Consider the following 19,719-nt stretch of genomic DNA (forward strand, 5'->3'; position numbering starts at 1 on the left):
ATGCTCCAGCTCATTCATCGCACCTTATCCAGATATTTTTGGCGAAACACGGAATTCCAGTCGTTCACCAACGTCACTCCTCTCCAGCCATGGCTCCTTTTGGCTACTTCCAAAATTGAAGGCACCAATCCAAAACGATCCCATTTTGAGAGTGGGGAAGAGATAATGCAAGAGGTGATGGAGATGAACACCAATCCAAAAGAAGTCTTTCGGAAGTCTCTTTGGCGGTGGACTAAGTGCGCGAGGAGGCACTAATGAGGGCATGTTCTGAAGAGGATTAGGGTCTCAATCACGTCATATTAGTAACATATTTTTCCAAGCCAATGATTGGACTGTTTTTAGGCAGACCTTGTACAAACCAGTGCTACTACTAATAAGCTCAAATTTACTTTCTGAAAGGCTTAAATCGCTTTTTGTTTCATTTGCTCTTTTCAAAAAACCGTACATAATAGGAAGGCACATTCTCTAATTTCCTCTTGGCCATCATTCAATGGACACTGCATAACAATTTGATCGTGGACATTATGTCATCAAACGTTTCTCAAAAACCCCACAATTGTCATTAGATGATTATAATGGTGCCTTGTCCATTCGGTCAGGTATACTTATGGGCCTAAAATGTTCTAAGTATGAATGCATTTAGCAGGAAATGGAGAATCGCAAATTTTTGAAAGTAAATAGAAGAGTATAAGCCAGAAAGAAATTTCCAGCCATAAATAGCAACTGAGTCATATGTGAGAAGTACAGTTTCACAAAAGAAAATGAGTGGCATCCCTCAATTTTTGAAGAGGCATCTAAAAATTACTTCATACAATGACTATACGTACATGTATATACATATAGCCATAATCATACTAGTTAATGAAAATCAAAGCGTAGTCTACTTACCTATTTGTGCTAACAGCATTCCTTTCAATGCATAAAATTCAGCTGTCATTTCTTTGGTAAAATATTTCAAATTTGTGGATTCTATCACCTCCAAGCCCTGGTTAATAACACAAAACAGTTTATATTAAAAATATATTATATTAGGTTAATACTGAATGTTCAAACTATGATTCACATTTCCTTTCTTTGCCTTTGATAGCATAAGTAAGAATTAATTATACTTTCAAAATTAAAATGCAAACGAGAAATATTAATTTCGGGGGATTTCTTTCATTATGCACAAAAAGCCATTTCAGAACATATTTCAGATAAAACATTACATTTACAATTTTACCATTGGATTAGATCATGAAATTGAAATTTGAAAACATTTATAATTAATAATTTGAAGCAATTAAAAGGTATCTTTAAAAAATATTCCACTATCATGAGCCAACATTTTTCATCCCCTTACCAAGGTATGCTGACATCCATAATTACTATTACTTTCGTCAAAAACTATTTTTCAGGAGATCAGGATGTGCATGGCATATTCTACATGCATACTTATTACACAGACTCATTACTAATGGTATAAATACCAATTTACACATGCTATATTCACAATTAGAGGTGTGCACCATGCTGCCTTCAGCAATTTCATCAGCAGTGGCATGAAATGCAAATACCAAAGACAGAGGCATAATGGAAACTCCTGAGCTTGTGCTTCTTTCATTGCTTCCTCTAAACATTTGTTGAATATACGTAGAGTAGCACAGATGAGAGGTTGCACCCTAGGCTAACTCCTTTGTATATTTTGTCTTCTATTTTCCTTCAATTTTTCATTGGCATGGTTGTTACCTGATTCCTGTAGAGATGAAGAATTATTCTTCAATGGCTGCAGTCCATTCCAAATGTTTAGAGTATCTTGAACATCTTTTCATTTTGAAACTTGTCGAAGGCCTTCTCCAAGTCCATGAATACCCCACATAATGGATTGTTTCCACGTATCATTTATTTGGCCAGTACCTTCAAGCTGATTATTTCTCTGTCTCTCATCGGTTTTTCCAGAATCCAAACTAATTTTCTGAGAGGCATTCATCTAGCTTAGCGCACATATTAACTCCTGTTTACATGTATCATTTGTTTGGCCTCTACCCTCATAGTATTGCCTCTCTAGCTCATTTTTTTCCTGAATCAGAGTTGTTTTTTATGAGGCTTTCTTCTTATCCTTTACTTCTATTCTTCAGCTAATTATCTGAATACATATTTTCAATTTATGAGACTTCAGGCTCAATGTAATAAGTAATGGCGTTATGCCATTTAGTTTTAATATTTGTTGACTAAATGCTGTCAGAAAGACATTTTTTCTTCCTAAACTACAAAAATGCTTGTATGAGAGCTTCAGGTTTTCTTTCCTTTTAATTTACGAGTGCATATTCTACATAATTTAAGCTTTAAGTGACAACATTATTCCTCGTAATAGAAGTATTTAGGGGAGGCGTCCGACAGCTGAGGTCATTTGCGCCATTGGGGATGGACAGGAAAGGATGAAGGGTGGAGAGAAACCCAGCGTCGGCATTAGCCTACTCTCTACGAAAGACGCCAAGGGGTCCGCAGCTTAACGTCCCATGCGATGGATGGCATACTCACTCAAAGTGCCCTCCACAAAGCACCTCAAGTAGGGATCGAGATACCACTGAAAAATATTCAACACCGCCGGGATTTGAACCCGGGCCTTCTGGGTGGGAAGCCAGTACGATAGCCACCGCACCAATCCCGATCCCTACATTATTTCTATCAGTAAAACATTCCATTTGTGGATAGAAAAGTTGATCCAACTATTTAAGGTATGACTGGCAGCCAAATTTTGGGCCAAAAAATGCTGAATCGAAATAAAAAGGGGGCTGATTACTGGTATTATTCATATGAAATTCCATTAATTTACGCTCTCATTTTAACGTGACATACAATCCGTGCTCTTATTATAACATGGCATTTTTACATAGACAAAAAATATGAAATTGGCCACACACAAACATCTATTTAAATTACGATATTACCATATGCCTCAGTTTCCATAAATTTTGAGTACCTAGAAGTTTGATATTTTGGTACGTAAATTTTAGTAAATTTCAGTCCTTGCTGCAGTTTTCATGGGAGGTGACCGACAGCTAAGGTCATCTGCACCATTAAGGATGAATGGGAAAGGAAGGGTGGAGAGAAACCTTGCGTTGGCATCAGCCTACTCTTGCTGAAAGGTGCCAAAGGTTCCACAGTGCAACGTCCCATCCCACAGACATCGTACTCCCTCAATGCGCTCTCCACAAAGCACCTCAAGGAGGGATAGGAACAAATACTTGCTGTCTCCAGGACTTGAGCCCGGGCCCTCTCAGTAGGAAGCCTGTACATTAGCTCCCGCACTATTCTGATCTCCAAGTTTCAATCTTACGGATTAGAAACAATTTGACTAATCCCATATTTCCTCGAATTTTAATCCCGATAAAAATTACTGCTTCCCATTTGATTTGCTTGGCAAATTGATTGCGCATTATTTTCGCCTTTTATAAATTACTCACTTTCTTCATTTAATGTGAGTGAATTCTACCTATTTAAATGGAGGTTTTGGATGGCACCCAACAACTATTTACTTCCACGTATTTGGAATACTAAGTTTTGCATGTTATCACCCTGGCATTTATTTTCAGATGTTTTAAATAAAAGAATTGAGATTCACAGTCTAATCAGAGAATGTCAAACTAAGGACATTATAGAATTTTTAACTTTTAATTCGGATTGGAATAAAATTAAGAATTGAATTAGATTTGACATTTTTCTATATTTTTACCATAGGAATTCCACCATTTTTGATAGCCTAGGATACAGTAATTATCTGATGTCAAAATCATGCTACCATCAGCATTTAAGCAATTGACACCTGCCTATACATTTCTAATACCATGCCATAGCCAATAAAATTGACTCGACACACACCTCTTGTCACAATTAGATGTAATTTCATTATGCTGCACTACAAAAAACCTAAATTTGATTTGCTTTGGATCAAAATTGATTAGAATAAAGAATAAATTCTGACTTGACATTTCTAAACTATTTGGTTGGAATTAAAGTTAAAGTGTAAAGTATACCTCTTGGAGTTCATTTTTCCCGGTTACTTGTGCCATTTGCAAATAGCACTTCACTTGCTGTCGAATCTTCTGAAAACAGTCGACAATTGGCACACTAGGGATAGTGTATATTCTTGACAATGAATCTAAGCACACTCCTGTTAAATTATGCTTCCTTGCAACCTTTCCGAAGTGAATGATAGCCTGGTAAGAAAAAGTCATATGAGGTGGATAATTCAGCTTCTCTACAACCTGGTAAGAAAAAGTCAAATTAGTGGAGAATTGAGGTTCTTAACAATATATATATATATATATATTCAGTAATAAGGCAAAAAAAGTTTGTAAAATTAGAAAATCATTAATTGAATACAGTGGACCCTAGCTTTACAATTGGTTCAGAGTGCAATAAACCCACTGGACAAGGTGCTCCGAGAATATGTAATATACGTAATTACTTTTTCTATGATTATTACAATGAATATTACATATCCTTGGAAATGGCACATAATATAGGATGCTAGTGTTTCTATCACCACATTACCATGTGCTTGGTGATGAAACTCATAGCTCACATTACAACTGAATACTTGAATTGCAATTGCACATCCTGAAATTTTGCATCTTGGCAGGATTTGAGTGCTCCAATATAATTTTTCCTGGATTCAATAACTGCAAACAATTATGCCATACAATGAAAAACCCCCTTGTATTATGCCACAGTGTATTTACAAAACAACATAAAGCACAGAGAAAAAAGAGAAAAACTGAAATGAGAATTAGAATTTTCGAAGGCACAGCAACCTTCTAACACACACAAAACATATGTCTATGTACCATTATTTTTGTTATTCTACAGTTTAAGGTAGCTTTGGATACATGCCACCATATAATGGTGCAAGATACATATCCCTCTCTCCTAACAAAATAAAACCTGACATCCAACACTAAAATAAGCACCAATTCAATTCCACATACTTCCTTCATACCACCTAACAAGCCCATGCCATTCCTACCCCTTCCTCACTTTCATAACATTCTCCCTTCTATTCAACATTCAATTGCTAGTCAAACTGCGCTGCATCACTCTTCCCTGCCTCCACTGAATTTCTCGCAGCAATCTTTCTCTCCTCCTCCATCATACCAAGGACTTCCTCATTTGCTTTTCAATCAGCCTCCTTCACCTTCTCCATCCTTCTCCATACCCACATTTCCAAAGCCTCCAATCAGCATATATCATCTCACTTCAATGACCATATTTACACACCATAAAAAAAATGATCCAACCTTAAGTATAAACAATCCTTTTCTTAATATCCTTACTCAACATCCCTATCATCAATTCCCCCCTCCATGTGAAAGCATCTTTGCCTGCAGTGCAATTCTTCTTCTTATTTCCCAAGTACTTTGGAATGACAACAAGGAATAACTGTGGGGAGAAAGCAAAAGAGTCTTGACGGAGATAGAGTTCTTTTATAATGACCATTTGATCTAAACACATTTAGTAAAAGTATGTACAAATGAAAAATACTCAGGGATTCACAAAGATCTCAGTTAGACTATGTATTGGTTGTGAACAGATTTTGACACAGCATGAATGATTCAAAATTTCCCAAGAGCGGATAAAAATTTAGTGGTGATAAATGATGATGTAAATTTCAAGAGGATAAAACAGGGAATATGCTTGAGTAAAATGAAAGTAAAGGCATTAACTGGGAGGATAAAAGAGTATCTAAAAGTCCCAGAATAAATTATGAGCGAGAAAACGGAGATTGGTAAAAAAAGAACAAATATGTGAACATCAGAAAAGGGATATTCAAAGCTATAAATGACACTATGGGAACTGTAAACACAAAAAGGAAACAGGAAACCATGGATTACAAATGAGATGATCAGAAGGATAAATGAAAGAAGGAAATGGAAACATAGAAACATAGATATAAGAAGGAAAAAGTAAAAAGAATTGTACAATAAACAGAGGCAAGAAACTAATGGAGTTAAAGATGGTAGACAGTTTGCGAGTTGTCTACCCACACCTATCAACTGATCTTTAGGTTGATAACTATGTTAATGGTTTTTGTATGTATTTGGGTGCGCGTATTAGGTTGTGTGTGTTCATGGAAAAATTCAAAAAGAGATAAGTCTGGTGGCATACACAAACACATTGATCACATAAAAGAAACCCCATGAGCATTGAAATTATCATGAAGTGGTGCAGTCACCTTCTTCAGAAGAAGGTGACTGCATCTTCTTCAGCAAAAGAGGCCTCTAAATATATATATACATATACACACACCCACTCTCTCTTGAAGGAAACATTGAGCAACGAAAACAAACATCACATATTAGAGACACTATTAAAGCAGAAACACAAATGAAGGATACAGAGATGTATTACATTTTACCCGTCAGCCTGAATTTATAAGTGCATGTTTACGCACACACAAACACCTGCGCAAACATGCACACGCTCACACACACACACACACTGTATAAAAAAAGACAACATTAAGCATTGAACACAAAAAATAATAAATTTCTTGATTTAAATGAGATGACATTATTGACTTTTAAGAATGTGGAATTACGAAGTCAATAATTTTCTTTCATTTCAATATGCCATGTAAATTCCAAAAAATTACGCCGGAGACAACACATTTCTTGGCGAGGGTAGATAAAGAAACTTTGCACTTCCACATAAAGATTTAATACTTCACACGACCATGGTTTCGATGCCGCCCATCATCATCATCAGGTGACATGCATGAAAATTTTTCAACTCATATAGAGTCTGGCTCCAAGAGGGTAGGGGGTTGAGGGAGAGGGGGTAAGTTGAGTACTGATGCAGCAACCTATTTGTGGGCTAGCGGAGGGAGGGGGCATGTATTCCATGGTTTCAGGCTCAACTTTGTGGAAGTTTATGTTCAACATATGAAGAACACAGCGTATCCCTCCACTGTTCTTTGAAAGAACATCGGAAAACACATTGTGTTCCTCATTAAGTGAGGAACCTTAGCCCCTCTCCCTTCCTCCTCCTTCTCCTACCTTCATCCCCTCTAGAAGCCATGTTGTATGCATTGAAAAATTTTCATGCATGTCACCTGATGATGATAATAAGTATTAAATCTTTATGCGGAAGTGCAAAGTTTCTTTATCGACCCTCATCATGAAGGAATTCCACCAAAGTTAAGCCTGAAACCGTTCTATTCCTTGGTGCTTTGACAACCCAGCCTCTCTTCTTTAGAAGAATAAATAGTACCGATCTCAAGGCGGGAAGAGAGAGTGGTGGAAAGGAGAGGGTTCGGACGGAAGTGGAGGGATTACATATGGTGCTGTGTGAATACACAAACACACACACACACACTTATAAGAAGCACTCTGGCCATGAGGCCACAAAAATCAGTTTGGTCAAAAAGATATGCCCAAAGTATTAGAAAACTCACAGATTTGTGGACATTTCAAAGCCTGGAGTGACCCCTTCAGCAGCAGCAGCAGCAGAAGAAGAATCTGTACACATCCACACACACAATACTATACTACTCATGTACTACACACATACGTACGTGTGATACAAATGATGACTTTAGGATTGGAAAAATGACAGGAACAAAGAGAAATGACAAAAAACACACTTATATACATGTAAATTTTCAGTCTTCTAACTCTTCTACAAGGCAGCTGTGAGTGGGCAACGACTGATGGTAGTTGCTTTATTAAAAATATTAATCAAATGTTGGACTCTGCATATTTATTAAGTGTGAGAACTAGGATAAAATATGTGATGTTCCATATGAATCATTGGAGAGTCACCATAGAAAGTTTCAAATTTAGATCAAAAAGAAACTTATGGATTTTTTAATGGATGGGAAAAGTGGTTGTGAATGACAGTTAGCTGAAGAAGTGATTTTAGGTGCGGCAGATGGAAAAAGTGAATTGACTAAAAAAAAAGAAGTTTTGGGCCATGCACTTGGAGAAAGAGGGCCGGCAGCGTGGTAGCAGGGAAACTGGAGATCTTGCCCACCCACAAAAAAGTTGAGATGTGCTCATACAATCATATTGAGTCGTTAAGCATCGATTGGAAAGGTTTCAATTTCACACCTTCATTATTTCTCTCTGAACTCTGTAACCAAATCAACAATAATAAATCCCATTTACATAAAAAAATACATCTATCAGGCCAACTGGAATGAAATAAATGGGTTATTGGGCTCACTTTGCAGAACATTCATAATGCAACTGGCCCTGTGGAATAAATTAATATTGTAAAGACGGGGTTCCACTGCACAGGCTATTTCCAAAATTTAGATTTTATTGCTAAGGTTATAAATTTAAATAAAACTACTAGGGTGGACTAGAATAGAAATGCTAAAATTAGAGCAGCTCTATAAATTCAAACAACATAAATCATACTGATGATTGTTCAAGTTTACTACTGCTCTCTGCAAATATACATTAAATCACTGATGGTAAAGTTAAGGATACCTGTGCCGATGCATGAACTCCCAGCATGCTATGGTTACTAGTGGTGTCAGTTTGATGGGTATCATAGTGGGATGCTATGAATTGATAGTGATGCTGTCTCCATGTAAAGATATCACTCCAATGGGAAAGATCGTCCGCAATCACTGGCAAACGATTCCTCCATGTTTTCACAATAGCCTTCATATCGTGCAGCGAGGAATTTCGACCATGCAATAATCCCTGGTGTATTTGAAGGGCCTCCTGCAACTCCATTATCTGCAATGAAAGAATTACACCAAGTTTAATTTTTTTAGACTAAAAGGGGAAAGCATGTCAAGAATTCATAATACATGCATATTATATATTTCTGGTGAGACACTACAGATTTTTCTGGTTACTCAATACAATTCTGATATAAACTTTCAAAGTACTATAATCAAGATACTCAATACACCAAACTAGGAACCGTTACTTTATCAAATTTAAATAATAATGTTTTAACCGAAAAGAAAAGATGAGTCACCATTGGAGAATATTGAAACAGATCAATCACTGAACAATGCACTGCCTGACAAACAAAATCATTACTGGTTGTTTCATTGCACATAACAAACTGTCATTAAAACAACATTTAACCCTAAATAGTATTCTCTCTACTTTATGACCAGACCAGAAGTGGCTTGTATATTGAATTTTGCATTGGGGTGAGTAAAAACAGGACTATTATTGATTAAGTAAAATAAGCACCGAACTGTGCATTATCTAAAAATGGTACAAACAAGTAAATAAATCAACATGTGCTTAAATACATTCATATATTATTAACATGTATGAATTCTGGATTTATATAAAAGTAAATTGATACTTAGGATATTATTCACTATTAGAACAACCTCTAGCTTGGGGCATTTAATTTTTGTGATAGAGGTTAGTGCAATGGAAAAAGAATTACTTTGGGTGAAGAAATATACATTGAAAAATAATGGCCAAAAAAAGTTCAACTGCACTCAACTGCAATCACATAGGATCAGCCATAATCTATGGTACATGTGCATCTCACAGGTGGATACACCAAAACCTCATGACCTGAGGCATGGTCTTTGTTAAAAGAACCTTGGGGAGAAAGATGCCCCTAGAAACATCAAAATTTCTGACCAAATTATGAATGCTGGAAAAGCTTAATCAATCCCATATAAAACTTGAGCAACTCCTAAGAGTATATTCAACAGATTCAGGCGAGATGTAGAGAAAGTTCCTCACATAAGAAAAACAAAATTTGCACTTTTCCACAGATTTATTTAAACATACACTAAATCTGTGGAAAAGCGTGAATTTTGTTTTTCTAATAACTCCTAAGAGAATGAACTTCTTTAAATAAAGACAAAGGATATTATAGACAGCTCCAAAAACTTTCAGTACCCCAAAACAGTAGTACTTTCACTACCCCCTCTTTGGATATCATGTCCCAAGGCAAGGATAGTTCTTTCAGCAAATAAATTACTCCTTTACTTTTAAATACTTCCCATTTAAAAGGAATGTACAAGGTGCAAGTGACAACAATTCAATAGATAATAGGGCAGTTTCCTGCCATTTAAGAACATTGAGTGTAATAATTTGAATGCATTGTGCAACCGGAATTCATTCAATGCATTCTTTAGCACAAATAATGGAAAAGTAGAAAGCTAGCATAATGAGAAAATTAAGTTGTTACTTTGAAGTGAATTTGAAGAGGTCAATTTCTTCACAAGCATTCTATATTAAGGACTTATAGGGACCAACTTCCTATTGCTAAGAATTGTATTTCTATTATTTTATAGTATATAATTTTAATGATACTATTGCATCAAGAATTAGATGAGCTCTTCCCAACTTTCCAGATCACGATCCTCTAAAAATGGGACCAAAGTCAAAATGGCACATTGCTCATTTGAAATAATGAAGAAGAGAGACAATGTTAGGGTTGACCTGTTGAGCGGCCTGGAGCAGTGGAAGGTGGGCATGCGAGACGATGCGGGGGAGTCGCCTCCACTCCCTCATGCACAATCCACTCGCTGCTTCCACGTGACGCTCCACCATGCTCAAATGCTGGTCTTCTTGGTTGCAGATGGCCAAGAACCCTCGGTACAAATTTACCTGGAATATCATCAGCAATACGCTAGGCATAAAATGGATATTAATTAGATGTCTGGTTAGACTGAGTACATTATACAATATTTCCTTAAGCCATTTTGGGGTTTTCTAATGCCTTTTAGAAGCAAAATATATCCCTATGTTGTAATTTATAGTCTTAGGAATTCACAGTGTCAATGGACACCTAGGTAACTTAATAAAGCATATGGCTGGGAATCAAAGTATTCAGCTTTGAATTCCAGACTATGAGAATGATTTTCACACTGAAATTTCATGTATTAGCATAAGCTTTAGTGTGTGCAACTTGTATAAAGTTATTCTCATGATTTCTTTGAGCCTGATTACTTATTTTAAAGAACATGTATACATAAAGAACAATTACTACAGTCCCTTCCTTTTTCACTTTTACAGTGGCTTAAAAATCCATTATGGGTTGAGGAAATATAATTTAACATAGTCAGCCTAAACAGAGGCAGTAAGAAGCTTATTTTCCCCTTTCCATAGACGCCCCGATCTTTGTGAAACATTATACAGTAACCATGTAAAAATAAAAACCCGTAATTAACACTTTTCCTCGAGGGATCTCGAGAAAAAGTGCAAAGAGTTAGGGGAAAACTGAAAAAAAGAACCTGCTTTTACTTTTAGACTTACTTAAATAAGGGTAAAAATAAGAACCAGACAAGATTTAAAAAAATAAAGGGCATTACAGGTATCTATTGCTCAATCCCTTATCCAGATACTCTTTACTATTTATTTTTTCACTTTTTTCCTCCTTTGCGATGTGAGGTCTGCTACATGTATTATTACTCTAAATGCAAATTAAGTAGTAAAAGTGGGCAACTAACTTCACAGGACACGAGAAGCAACTACAGACATTATTATGGCTAGTGCCAACCCAAACCTTTAACTGGGTTTAAAATTCAACAAAGTAAATTTTAATAAGTAGTAGTAGTTTTGAGGGGAGGCGACTGACAGCTGAGGTCATTTGCGCCATAGGGGAAGGACAGGAAAGGATGAAGGGTGGAGAGAAACCCGGCGTCGGCATTAGCCTACTCTCTACGAATGACGCCAAGGGGTCCGCGGCTTAACGTCCCGTCCGACGGACGGCGTACTCACTCAAAGTGCCCTCCACAAAGCACCTCAAGTAGGGATCGAGATACCTCTGAAAAATATTCAACACCGCCGGGATGTGAACCCGCGCCCTCAGGGTGGGAAGCCAGTACGTTAGCCCCCGCACCATCTCGATCCCCAAAAATTTTAATAAGTTTTAGTGAAAGCATCCACGCTTTTTTCAAATTGGTCATTGAGACTTTTTTTGCCCTGCAATTGTGATTTACAAATGAAAGTCACATATAAAAGATCATTAATTGTATTTTATATTCTCCTCATGCAATGTAAAGGATTTTATAATCCATTTGTGCACCATTCCTGACCATGCAAAAATTACAAGATGAAGTAGTTTAAACTTAAGGCATTATTGGCATTGTATGTACTGTGCCATCACTGTCTATCTCGAAATTCAAACAGTTCACATTACTACTGCCAGATATATGCTAAAGATGCATAAAGCATTATAATAAATATTATAAAATATAGAGGATTCCAAGTGTCACTGAACAAATCATTTTTCTACATAAAACAACACCGCCAGCAATATTCTTCTATAGAGGATGCGGCCCTTATATCAGGAAAAAAATTCAATTTGAATTTCCCGCCATATAGTAGTTCCTCTGGAGGTCACAATTGGTGTTCTTGAAAGCTATAGGCATCTAGTAAACAGTCATAACCTCAAAATGGCCGTGATGTCACGTGCACATGTAGAGTACAATTGAAGATCCTCTATTATTGAAAGCGTTCGTGCTGGGCATTACATTTCACAATAGTTCGATTCTTTGGGTACCCCAGATTAAATGTTTACGATATTGTGGCCATGTATAATGCTTTGGAGAAGTCTGGGGAAGGCTTCGCTAACTAAGCGAGGAAATCTCATTCGAGGAAAACCTTGCTTGTATATATAAGCACCGCACCCTGTATTTTATCAACACCAACGAATTAATATAAATATAATTTCATGGAAGATGGTAAAATTTAAACATGCCAGAAAACAGTGGTGTCCATGCAGTCATTGAAACAGAATATTAACAAAGAGACTAGAGCGTTTTTCTTAAATTAAATTTTTATTTATTTATGTAAAAAAACTTGGTTGGTAATCAATTATTTATCGTAATACATGGCAATAGATAAATAAATGAGGTAATACCTAAGAATATGGATAATTATTATGTTGTGACATTTTTATTTTAATCAGTTTATTTCATTTTTAAATGAGATCTTTTTATTCATGGGTGCCCTAATATTTCATAAGGAATTATTAGAAGTTGTTGTCATGTATGTGCATATATGAATAACGAGGGAAAATGTCACATGTCATCAGGATTGTCAATTCCCCAGATAGTCCAGATTTCCACTAATCTGAACAACTGCCAGCCTCATTTACTCCAGATTAGCAATAGTTTACTGCATAAATTACATATTAAGCTAACAATATAACATAAAATCAAACTTAAGTACAATAAAATATTCTAAGAAAATACAGGATCACTTTTATTGAGCAGTTCTCATAGAAAGGAAAATGTTACATGTGCAGATACAACAAAGAAAGAGAAATAGGCTTTATGTATGACATGAAAGCAGGAATAATGTTCAGAAAACTAAGAAGGAAATAATGTGTGGCAAAGAAAAGGAAGCCCATAAAATATGTAGGACATAAAAAGGGTTACCAGAGATAAAAGAGTACAAAACCTATCTTTAATAGGTAGATTACTTTTTAATTGAATTGAATGTGCCATACTGACCTTCCATGCCATTTCCTTGGGACAACTAAGCTCAACAAGAGACAATGCTTCCTTCATAGCAACCCAGTTTGGAAGGCGCCAGGAACTCTCCAGGACAAGGAATGGATTGTTGCAGCCCTTCATGTTCCCATAGTCCATGAGTAGCTCCCATTGATTCAATTCTTTGGAGCACCTGGAATGGAATATCATTTTTCTAATATAGAGAACATTCAATTTCCCCGCAAGCAACTCACATGACTCAAACTAAGTATCTTATATTATTTTCTAAAAAGCAGATGATATAGTAATTATCATTCTCAGTTAAGCCAATGAGCATAACTGCATAACACATAGAAATATGATAACAATGACAGGTTACTATTTGATGAAGCAATCATTTTTTGGCATTGGAATTCCTAGAAATATTAAGAAAGAACATGGGTGAAAACATAATACCCAGACAATACCTTAGTGCAGTGCAAACCACTCAACATGAAAATGGATAGTATGAAATGCTAGTTCACATGAAATGCACAGTCCATGTGGGATCTCATGATTAACTGTTATCACAGCAAATTAATTCATTTCACATGCAATGGTCAACGATAACAATGGTTATCATAAAAACACTTTTACTACTCAGAATACAGCAATTCTTCATAAACATTACCAAAACAACCCTTGTTAAAGTAAAATATGAGGTGCATATTACACTTAGGGCAAAAATATTATCTGAATATTAACAATACATAAAAAATTTTGAAAATCCAGAAGCACACTTGTCTATCAATGACTAATTAGTTAGTCATATCCCATTATGCACCGAGGAGTAATCCAGACGTCTTGGGTGTATGGATCGGGATAGAGGGGGGAGCTTGAGGTTTTAATGAAAGTTTCTAGGAGGAACAAGGATCTGTAATTTTACTTCTCGAGTTTGCAACATAATGGGAAGGATGCTTTCGACTAAACTGTTGTTTCGTCTTCCCTCACGGGTTTTGGTTATCCTAATACTCTTTTGGTTTATTCTTCATCGTGAAGTTGAAGATGCAACTCAGCGGGCTGATACCAACAATGATAAGACGCAAATAGCATGAAAGTTGCATCTCTCAGAAGAGAAGAACTGTGTGAGGAAGCTAGAGCAATTATTTATTTTAAAAATAGAATAGCCTTTTACTCTCTACTGTCGTCATTTATTCCTCGACTTGGTCGTTTGGATTGTTTTCTGTGTATAGAGAAATCTTATTAACTATTATTATTAATTATGGTTAAACGTTGGATTGGACAATTTAGCAGTTTTTTCTGTGAATGAACCAACTGTCCATGAATGTGAAGGATATCTATTTGATAAATTGACATTGTGTGTATTGAATTTTTCACAATAATTATTTTGAAAAATGTAATTTGAAGTAGTTCCTCTTCTGTTTAAAAACTGCTTCACACGTCACTTTGGAAGAGCGTTCTATGGTGTCATTGCTTTTATTGTCATTGATAATAATTTTAAATCTCTTCCGCTGAACGTATCTCAAATTCATTTCAGCCTATAAAAACTGAGTACAGTGTTTAGCTATAGTTATGTGGTAAGATTAATAAACTGGTGAGACGAAGACTAGTTTTCGTTGAGCTAATATATAACTAGGAAAATGAGAATGATATAAAGTTTCGGTCAACTGAAATATGTCTCATTCCTCAATTATTTATCTGATTTTCAGACGTTAGTTGTCAGACATTTGTAGTAAACTAATTTTCATGAAAGTAGCGAAAATAATGAGAATCTTAACTAATGTACCTACATGGGCCATTGTAGTGTGGGTTTCTTGGTAACCCACACTACTGGTTAACTCTCCCAGGCATACCAGACAATGTATGTAGCGCGGGTTTCTCAGAAACCAAGGCAAGACAATGTCCGCTACCATCTTTTCTTGTTGCTACAATGTTGCCTCTATGTAGCGACTCAGAAGTCCCTCCCGCCGAAGGCGCAATCCTATATAAAGCGAGACGCTCCTGAACCAGGACCCCCATTCCCTTCCCCATTCCCATTCCTTACCGATTCCTCATCTGATACCATGTCTCTGGGCCCGTCGGTCGAGACACCAGAGAATCCCGCCCGCCCAAGAGATGGCCCGCCTTGCCCCGCTCCCTCGTCCCTACTCCCCGGTGCCTGAGCCCCATTGCTTAAAGGGTTAAGTAGTAGACGCACAAGCCGAATATGACTCTCTCTTTCTGTTTCCCACATATGATATCGCGGCCGCCAACCACGCGACACCATTTATAACAGGAAGCTTGATCCTAGAACTTTGGCCCATTGGCTGAATGTTTCAATGAGCACCGAATGATAAGTAATCGACTGATTTCGTAACCTTAGTACATTAATTACTGGGTGAATGGCCTTTCAACACTTCCAAACATGAGAGGACAAATAATATTCACCCTGCAGTTCATAACATAGCATCCTATTTGCCCCATAGACTGTGACTTACACAAATTTTAGGAATGGTTCCAACTAATAGCAGCATCACTTACCTCATCCAATGCTTCTCCCACAAAGAATATTCACTCTGAAGACCCATAACAGAATGATTGTTTATTTGCTCTTGGGTTTGGCGAGCCTTAGCCATGACAGCTTCATATGCAGTTTGAGCTCTTTCAAAAAATCCTTGTTGCTCATAGGCCAATGCTACTGCTGTTTCACGGTAGCGAGGTGGGACATTACTTCCACCCCAGCTACGCTGCCATAGCCCAGCCCACATATCCTCTTCACATAGCAATGTATAGAGGTCGGAGAGTGAGTCATAAGTTTCCTGAAATCCAAAAACATCAAACTTACTTTAAATATCGCAAGCAAGCAAAAACCTTGCAAATTAAAACCTTCCTCAATATAAAAGAACCTTCAATGTGATTAATTCACAATACCCCATTCCTTTTTCACAGAATGCAGCAAATTTTTATGGGTTTTATCTATAGATCTTCCTGAGCCTCAGCAAGTTAAGACAGAACGAAAATCTGCCAGAAGAGATTCAGTTAGGCATCCATGTGAAAAACACAGGGAAGAACACAGATTGCATTTGGCATTCATTTTATCGGCCTTGCACAGGCCAAACTTGACTTTTGAACTCCTCGTGAACTTTTCTAATTATCCTCGTATATATGTACATGGAAATATGTACATATTTGGAAATAATTCCCAAACATTTCAATTCTCATTCTCAATTATTTCAAGTCACTAGAGAGAAAACTCAATTCTTTCTATATTTTCAAATAATTATGGCAGGCAACAATAACTTGGGTAAATAAATTGTACACATACACCATACTTTAAAGACTTCAGTCACAGATGAAAACTTAAATATACAATTGGAAAACTTACCTGCATTGGGGACGGATTGCTGGGCTCAAATCCATAACAATCTAATGAAGATACAGGAGCTAAGCTTAAAGATACAGAACCTGGACCAGTTTCCTTCTTGTTCTTAGAACTGTTTAATGAGCCATCACTATTTGGGTCAAAGCCTAATTGCTCCAAGCTGAGCACCATCCTATGCCACAGGTTATGGGACTTACCCAAATATTTCATTAGGCAACTGCAAATAAAGTTTTAAGGTGAATATTTTGCAAACCAATACAAACAAAATACATGTACATTAGAAATGAATGTCATTAAAATCAAGCAAAGTCACAAAAATGCATGATGAATCATTGTTAGTAGTTTTCCAGTTGATCTACAATTCAATAAGGGGAACAATACCCACAGAAATAACAATGCTATCCCGAAAGACATAGGATAATGATTATAAAATTTCCACTAGCGATGACAGAAATTTGATACAGCCAGTTTTTACGGATTCTGAACTATGAGAGATGAACTGACCATCCGTCAGTTCATCTGTCACAAGGCTAGGCTAGCCTCTGCAGTCCTCTTCATGAACATTGGTGCTGTGGCCAATTTAAAACTGAATGCAACACTACCTTATTCCACCTTCGCTCATTATTATGTCTCTTTACCCTTCAAAAAGTTGCCAACGGATTTCAAGTGGCTTGTGGTTTTTTGCCCATAAAAACCTAATCACAATTTGCATTTCACAACTTGCTGGATTTTCAATTGCAGCACACATTGTAACAGTTCACAGTGGGCAAAGTGGAAGAACCACAGTCTGCACAGACCACCGCAGCAGGATGCGTACTGAGTTTAGGGACATCTAGACACCAAGATAAAGCGGCTCTGGCCCTACACACTGCCACACTGGACCGAAATGTAGGTTACCTTCTTGACAGTGCTCATATTTCAAGATTTAATAGTAATTCATCTCTAAATATAATCAGGATCACCACTGAACACCCTCTGGCAAAATGACATTGAAGGACTGATGTGCAAATGGTTGTGTGAGGACTATTGGTCTTCACGTACGTACCTAATATTGCCATAAATGATCAGTTTACATATTCAAATCATGGTACTGAGTGCTAATTGTTAATATTATGATCAACTGAAATCCATAACATTGAGACTCAACTGAATATGAATAGAAAAATGAAGGCACTTACGGTTTTATGGGGATAGGAGGAGAGCACTGAGCTAGAGCCTCAACAAACACATTGAGGGCACTAGGGTGACAATCTTTTTGTACAACATGGGCGCCACTGCACAGGAAAGGCACTATTTCACTAGTGAGACCCTAAAAAAATGAAATTGAGCCATATGGTGACATGGGTTAAATAACCAGGATTGCTACCACCACAGAGAAAATTATTATTTAAATACGTATTATCATACACTTCTCAAAAATAAATTGTAAAGCTCCATGGTGACTTGCACGCAAGGCACAAGTTCCCTCCACTATAAAATCTCTGAACACTCACCATTTGCTGCTTTTCAGATAATATCTTCCAAACGCGTGGGAGAAGAGCAATCCACACCTGCTCTGCAAGATGTGAATCCATATGGCAAAGCTGAGCTGCAGCTAGGAGCAACTGTAATGAGCGAACTTCCTTCGCACTCTCGATGAACTTTGATTGTCTAGCAACTAATTGCTGCAAACATGCAGCATTTGTAGTCCCCCCAGGCATGTCTACAGTGCCATTAGATGACTTCCTTGAAGTTGACACCATTCCAGGACCACTTGAAGTAGTTCCTTGGGCACCATCCACCACAGATGACAGCTCCAAATCCAAAACATTCTCATCCTGTTATGAAGTTAGGGATGGTATTAGTAACAATGCTTTATAATAACAGTGATGGTATTAGTAACAATGCTTTATAATAACTTTAACATAGATGTAGAGCCCAAACTTGATAATTAGACTGAAATATAAAGTCATAACCTCCAACTTTTCTTGAGCTTTAAAAATACATCTGGCATAAATATCAGGAATTCAATACAGCCATTATTGGGTACACTTAATAATGTTTTTTATTTACAATGGATGCAGTGGCTTAAACCTCAGCCATCACATATGCACATATAGTACATCCATCATAAATTACAGGTCCATCTAAAGAGCATCAACAATGGATCATTGTTAGCCATAAGCCTAGTTAAAGTCAGGGTAAGAAACTATCACACAGAACACCCATATTCTCCCAATGGATACATATAAAGAACATTAGATAATATTTTACCCTGTTTTTAAAGGTGACCAGCTGTTTAGCAACACCTAAAAACATCCAAGAAACTATAATTAATAACCAATAAACAATGTGAATTTTATACTTTGTAATTAGCCACTATGCTAATTACAGTGCTACTATGATTGTGAAAGTATGCATGTAAATATGATACTCTTATTGCCTAGCCTGCATTAGGATGAATAGTTCGGCCTTTCATTTTTATATATCCACAAATCTATTCGGGCCAATTCATTATTTACATTACTATTAATACCAAACATTATTATTAAAAAATCCTTTGCCAAATTTGTTGATTTTGAGTACATTATTATATGGATGCGAAACTTGGACATGGTGAAAGAGGGACAAGGCTCGGTTGGAATCAATAAAAAATGTGGATTTGGAGAATAATAACAAGAGCACAACGGACAGACAAGAAAGGCAACATAGAAGTACTGAGAGCAATTAAAGAGGGAAAGAATTCAGTAAAAGAGATGGAGAAAAAAGGTAGGTGAAATTTGTTGGACATGTTCCCAGACATAACAACTTCCTGGAAAATATAATGGGAAGGGAAAATAATAGGAAAAAAGGAAGAGAAAGGCCGACAAAGAAATTTATAGATGATCTTAAAAGTACTATGAAAGTAACAACCTACACTGAACTGAAAAGAATGGCAATGGAGGGAAAGAACAATGGTTCC

At 36.7% G+C, this 19,719-nt stretch overlaps 1 protein-coding gene across 1 annotated transcript in view; it reads right to left on the reverse strand.

The window, feature by feature from the left end:
• The window catches only part of Nipped-A (Transcription-associated protein Nipped-A), a 132,535-nt gene that overhangs the window by 31,061 nt on the left and 81,755 nt on the right, over positions 1-19,719 (reverse strand). Inside the window, exons 46-54 of the mRNA XM_071598887.1 lie at positions 18,272-18,595; positions 17,957-18,087; positions 16,782-16,995; positions 15,938-16,215; positions 13,439-13,610; positions 10,419-10,586; positions 8,475-8,729; positions 4,017-4,199; positions 889-985 (exon numbers count right to left, since the gene is read on the reverse strand). Coding sequence (XP_071454988.1) covers positions 889-985; positions 4,017-4,199; positions 8,475-8,729; positions 10,419-10,586; positions 13,439-13,610; positions 15,938-16,215; positions 16,782-16,995; positions 17,957-18,087; positions 18,272-18,595 — 1,822 coding nt within the window. The remainder of the gene's footprint in view (positions 1-888; positions 986-4,016; positions 4,200-8,474; positions 8,730-10,418; positions 10,587-13,438; positions 13,611-15,937; positions 16,216-16,781; positions 16,996-17,956; positions 18,088-18,271; positions 18,596-19,719) is intronic.

Source organism: Hetaerina americana, unplaced genomic scaffold (genome assembly GCF_022747635.1).
Source record: "Hetaerina americana unplaced genomic scaffold, ioHetAmer1.1.p SCAF_10, whole genome shotgun sequence".
Taxonomy (NCBI): Eukaryota; Metazoa; Arthropoda; class Insecta; order Odonata; family Calopterygidae; genus Hetaerina; species Hetaerina americana.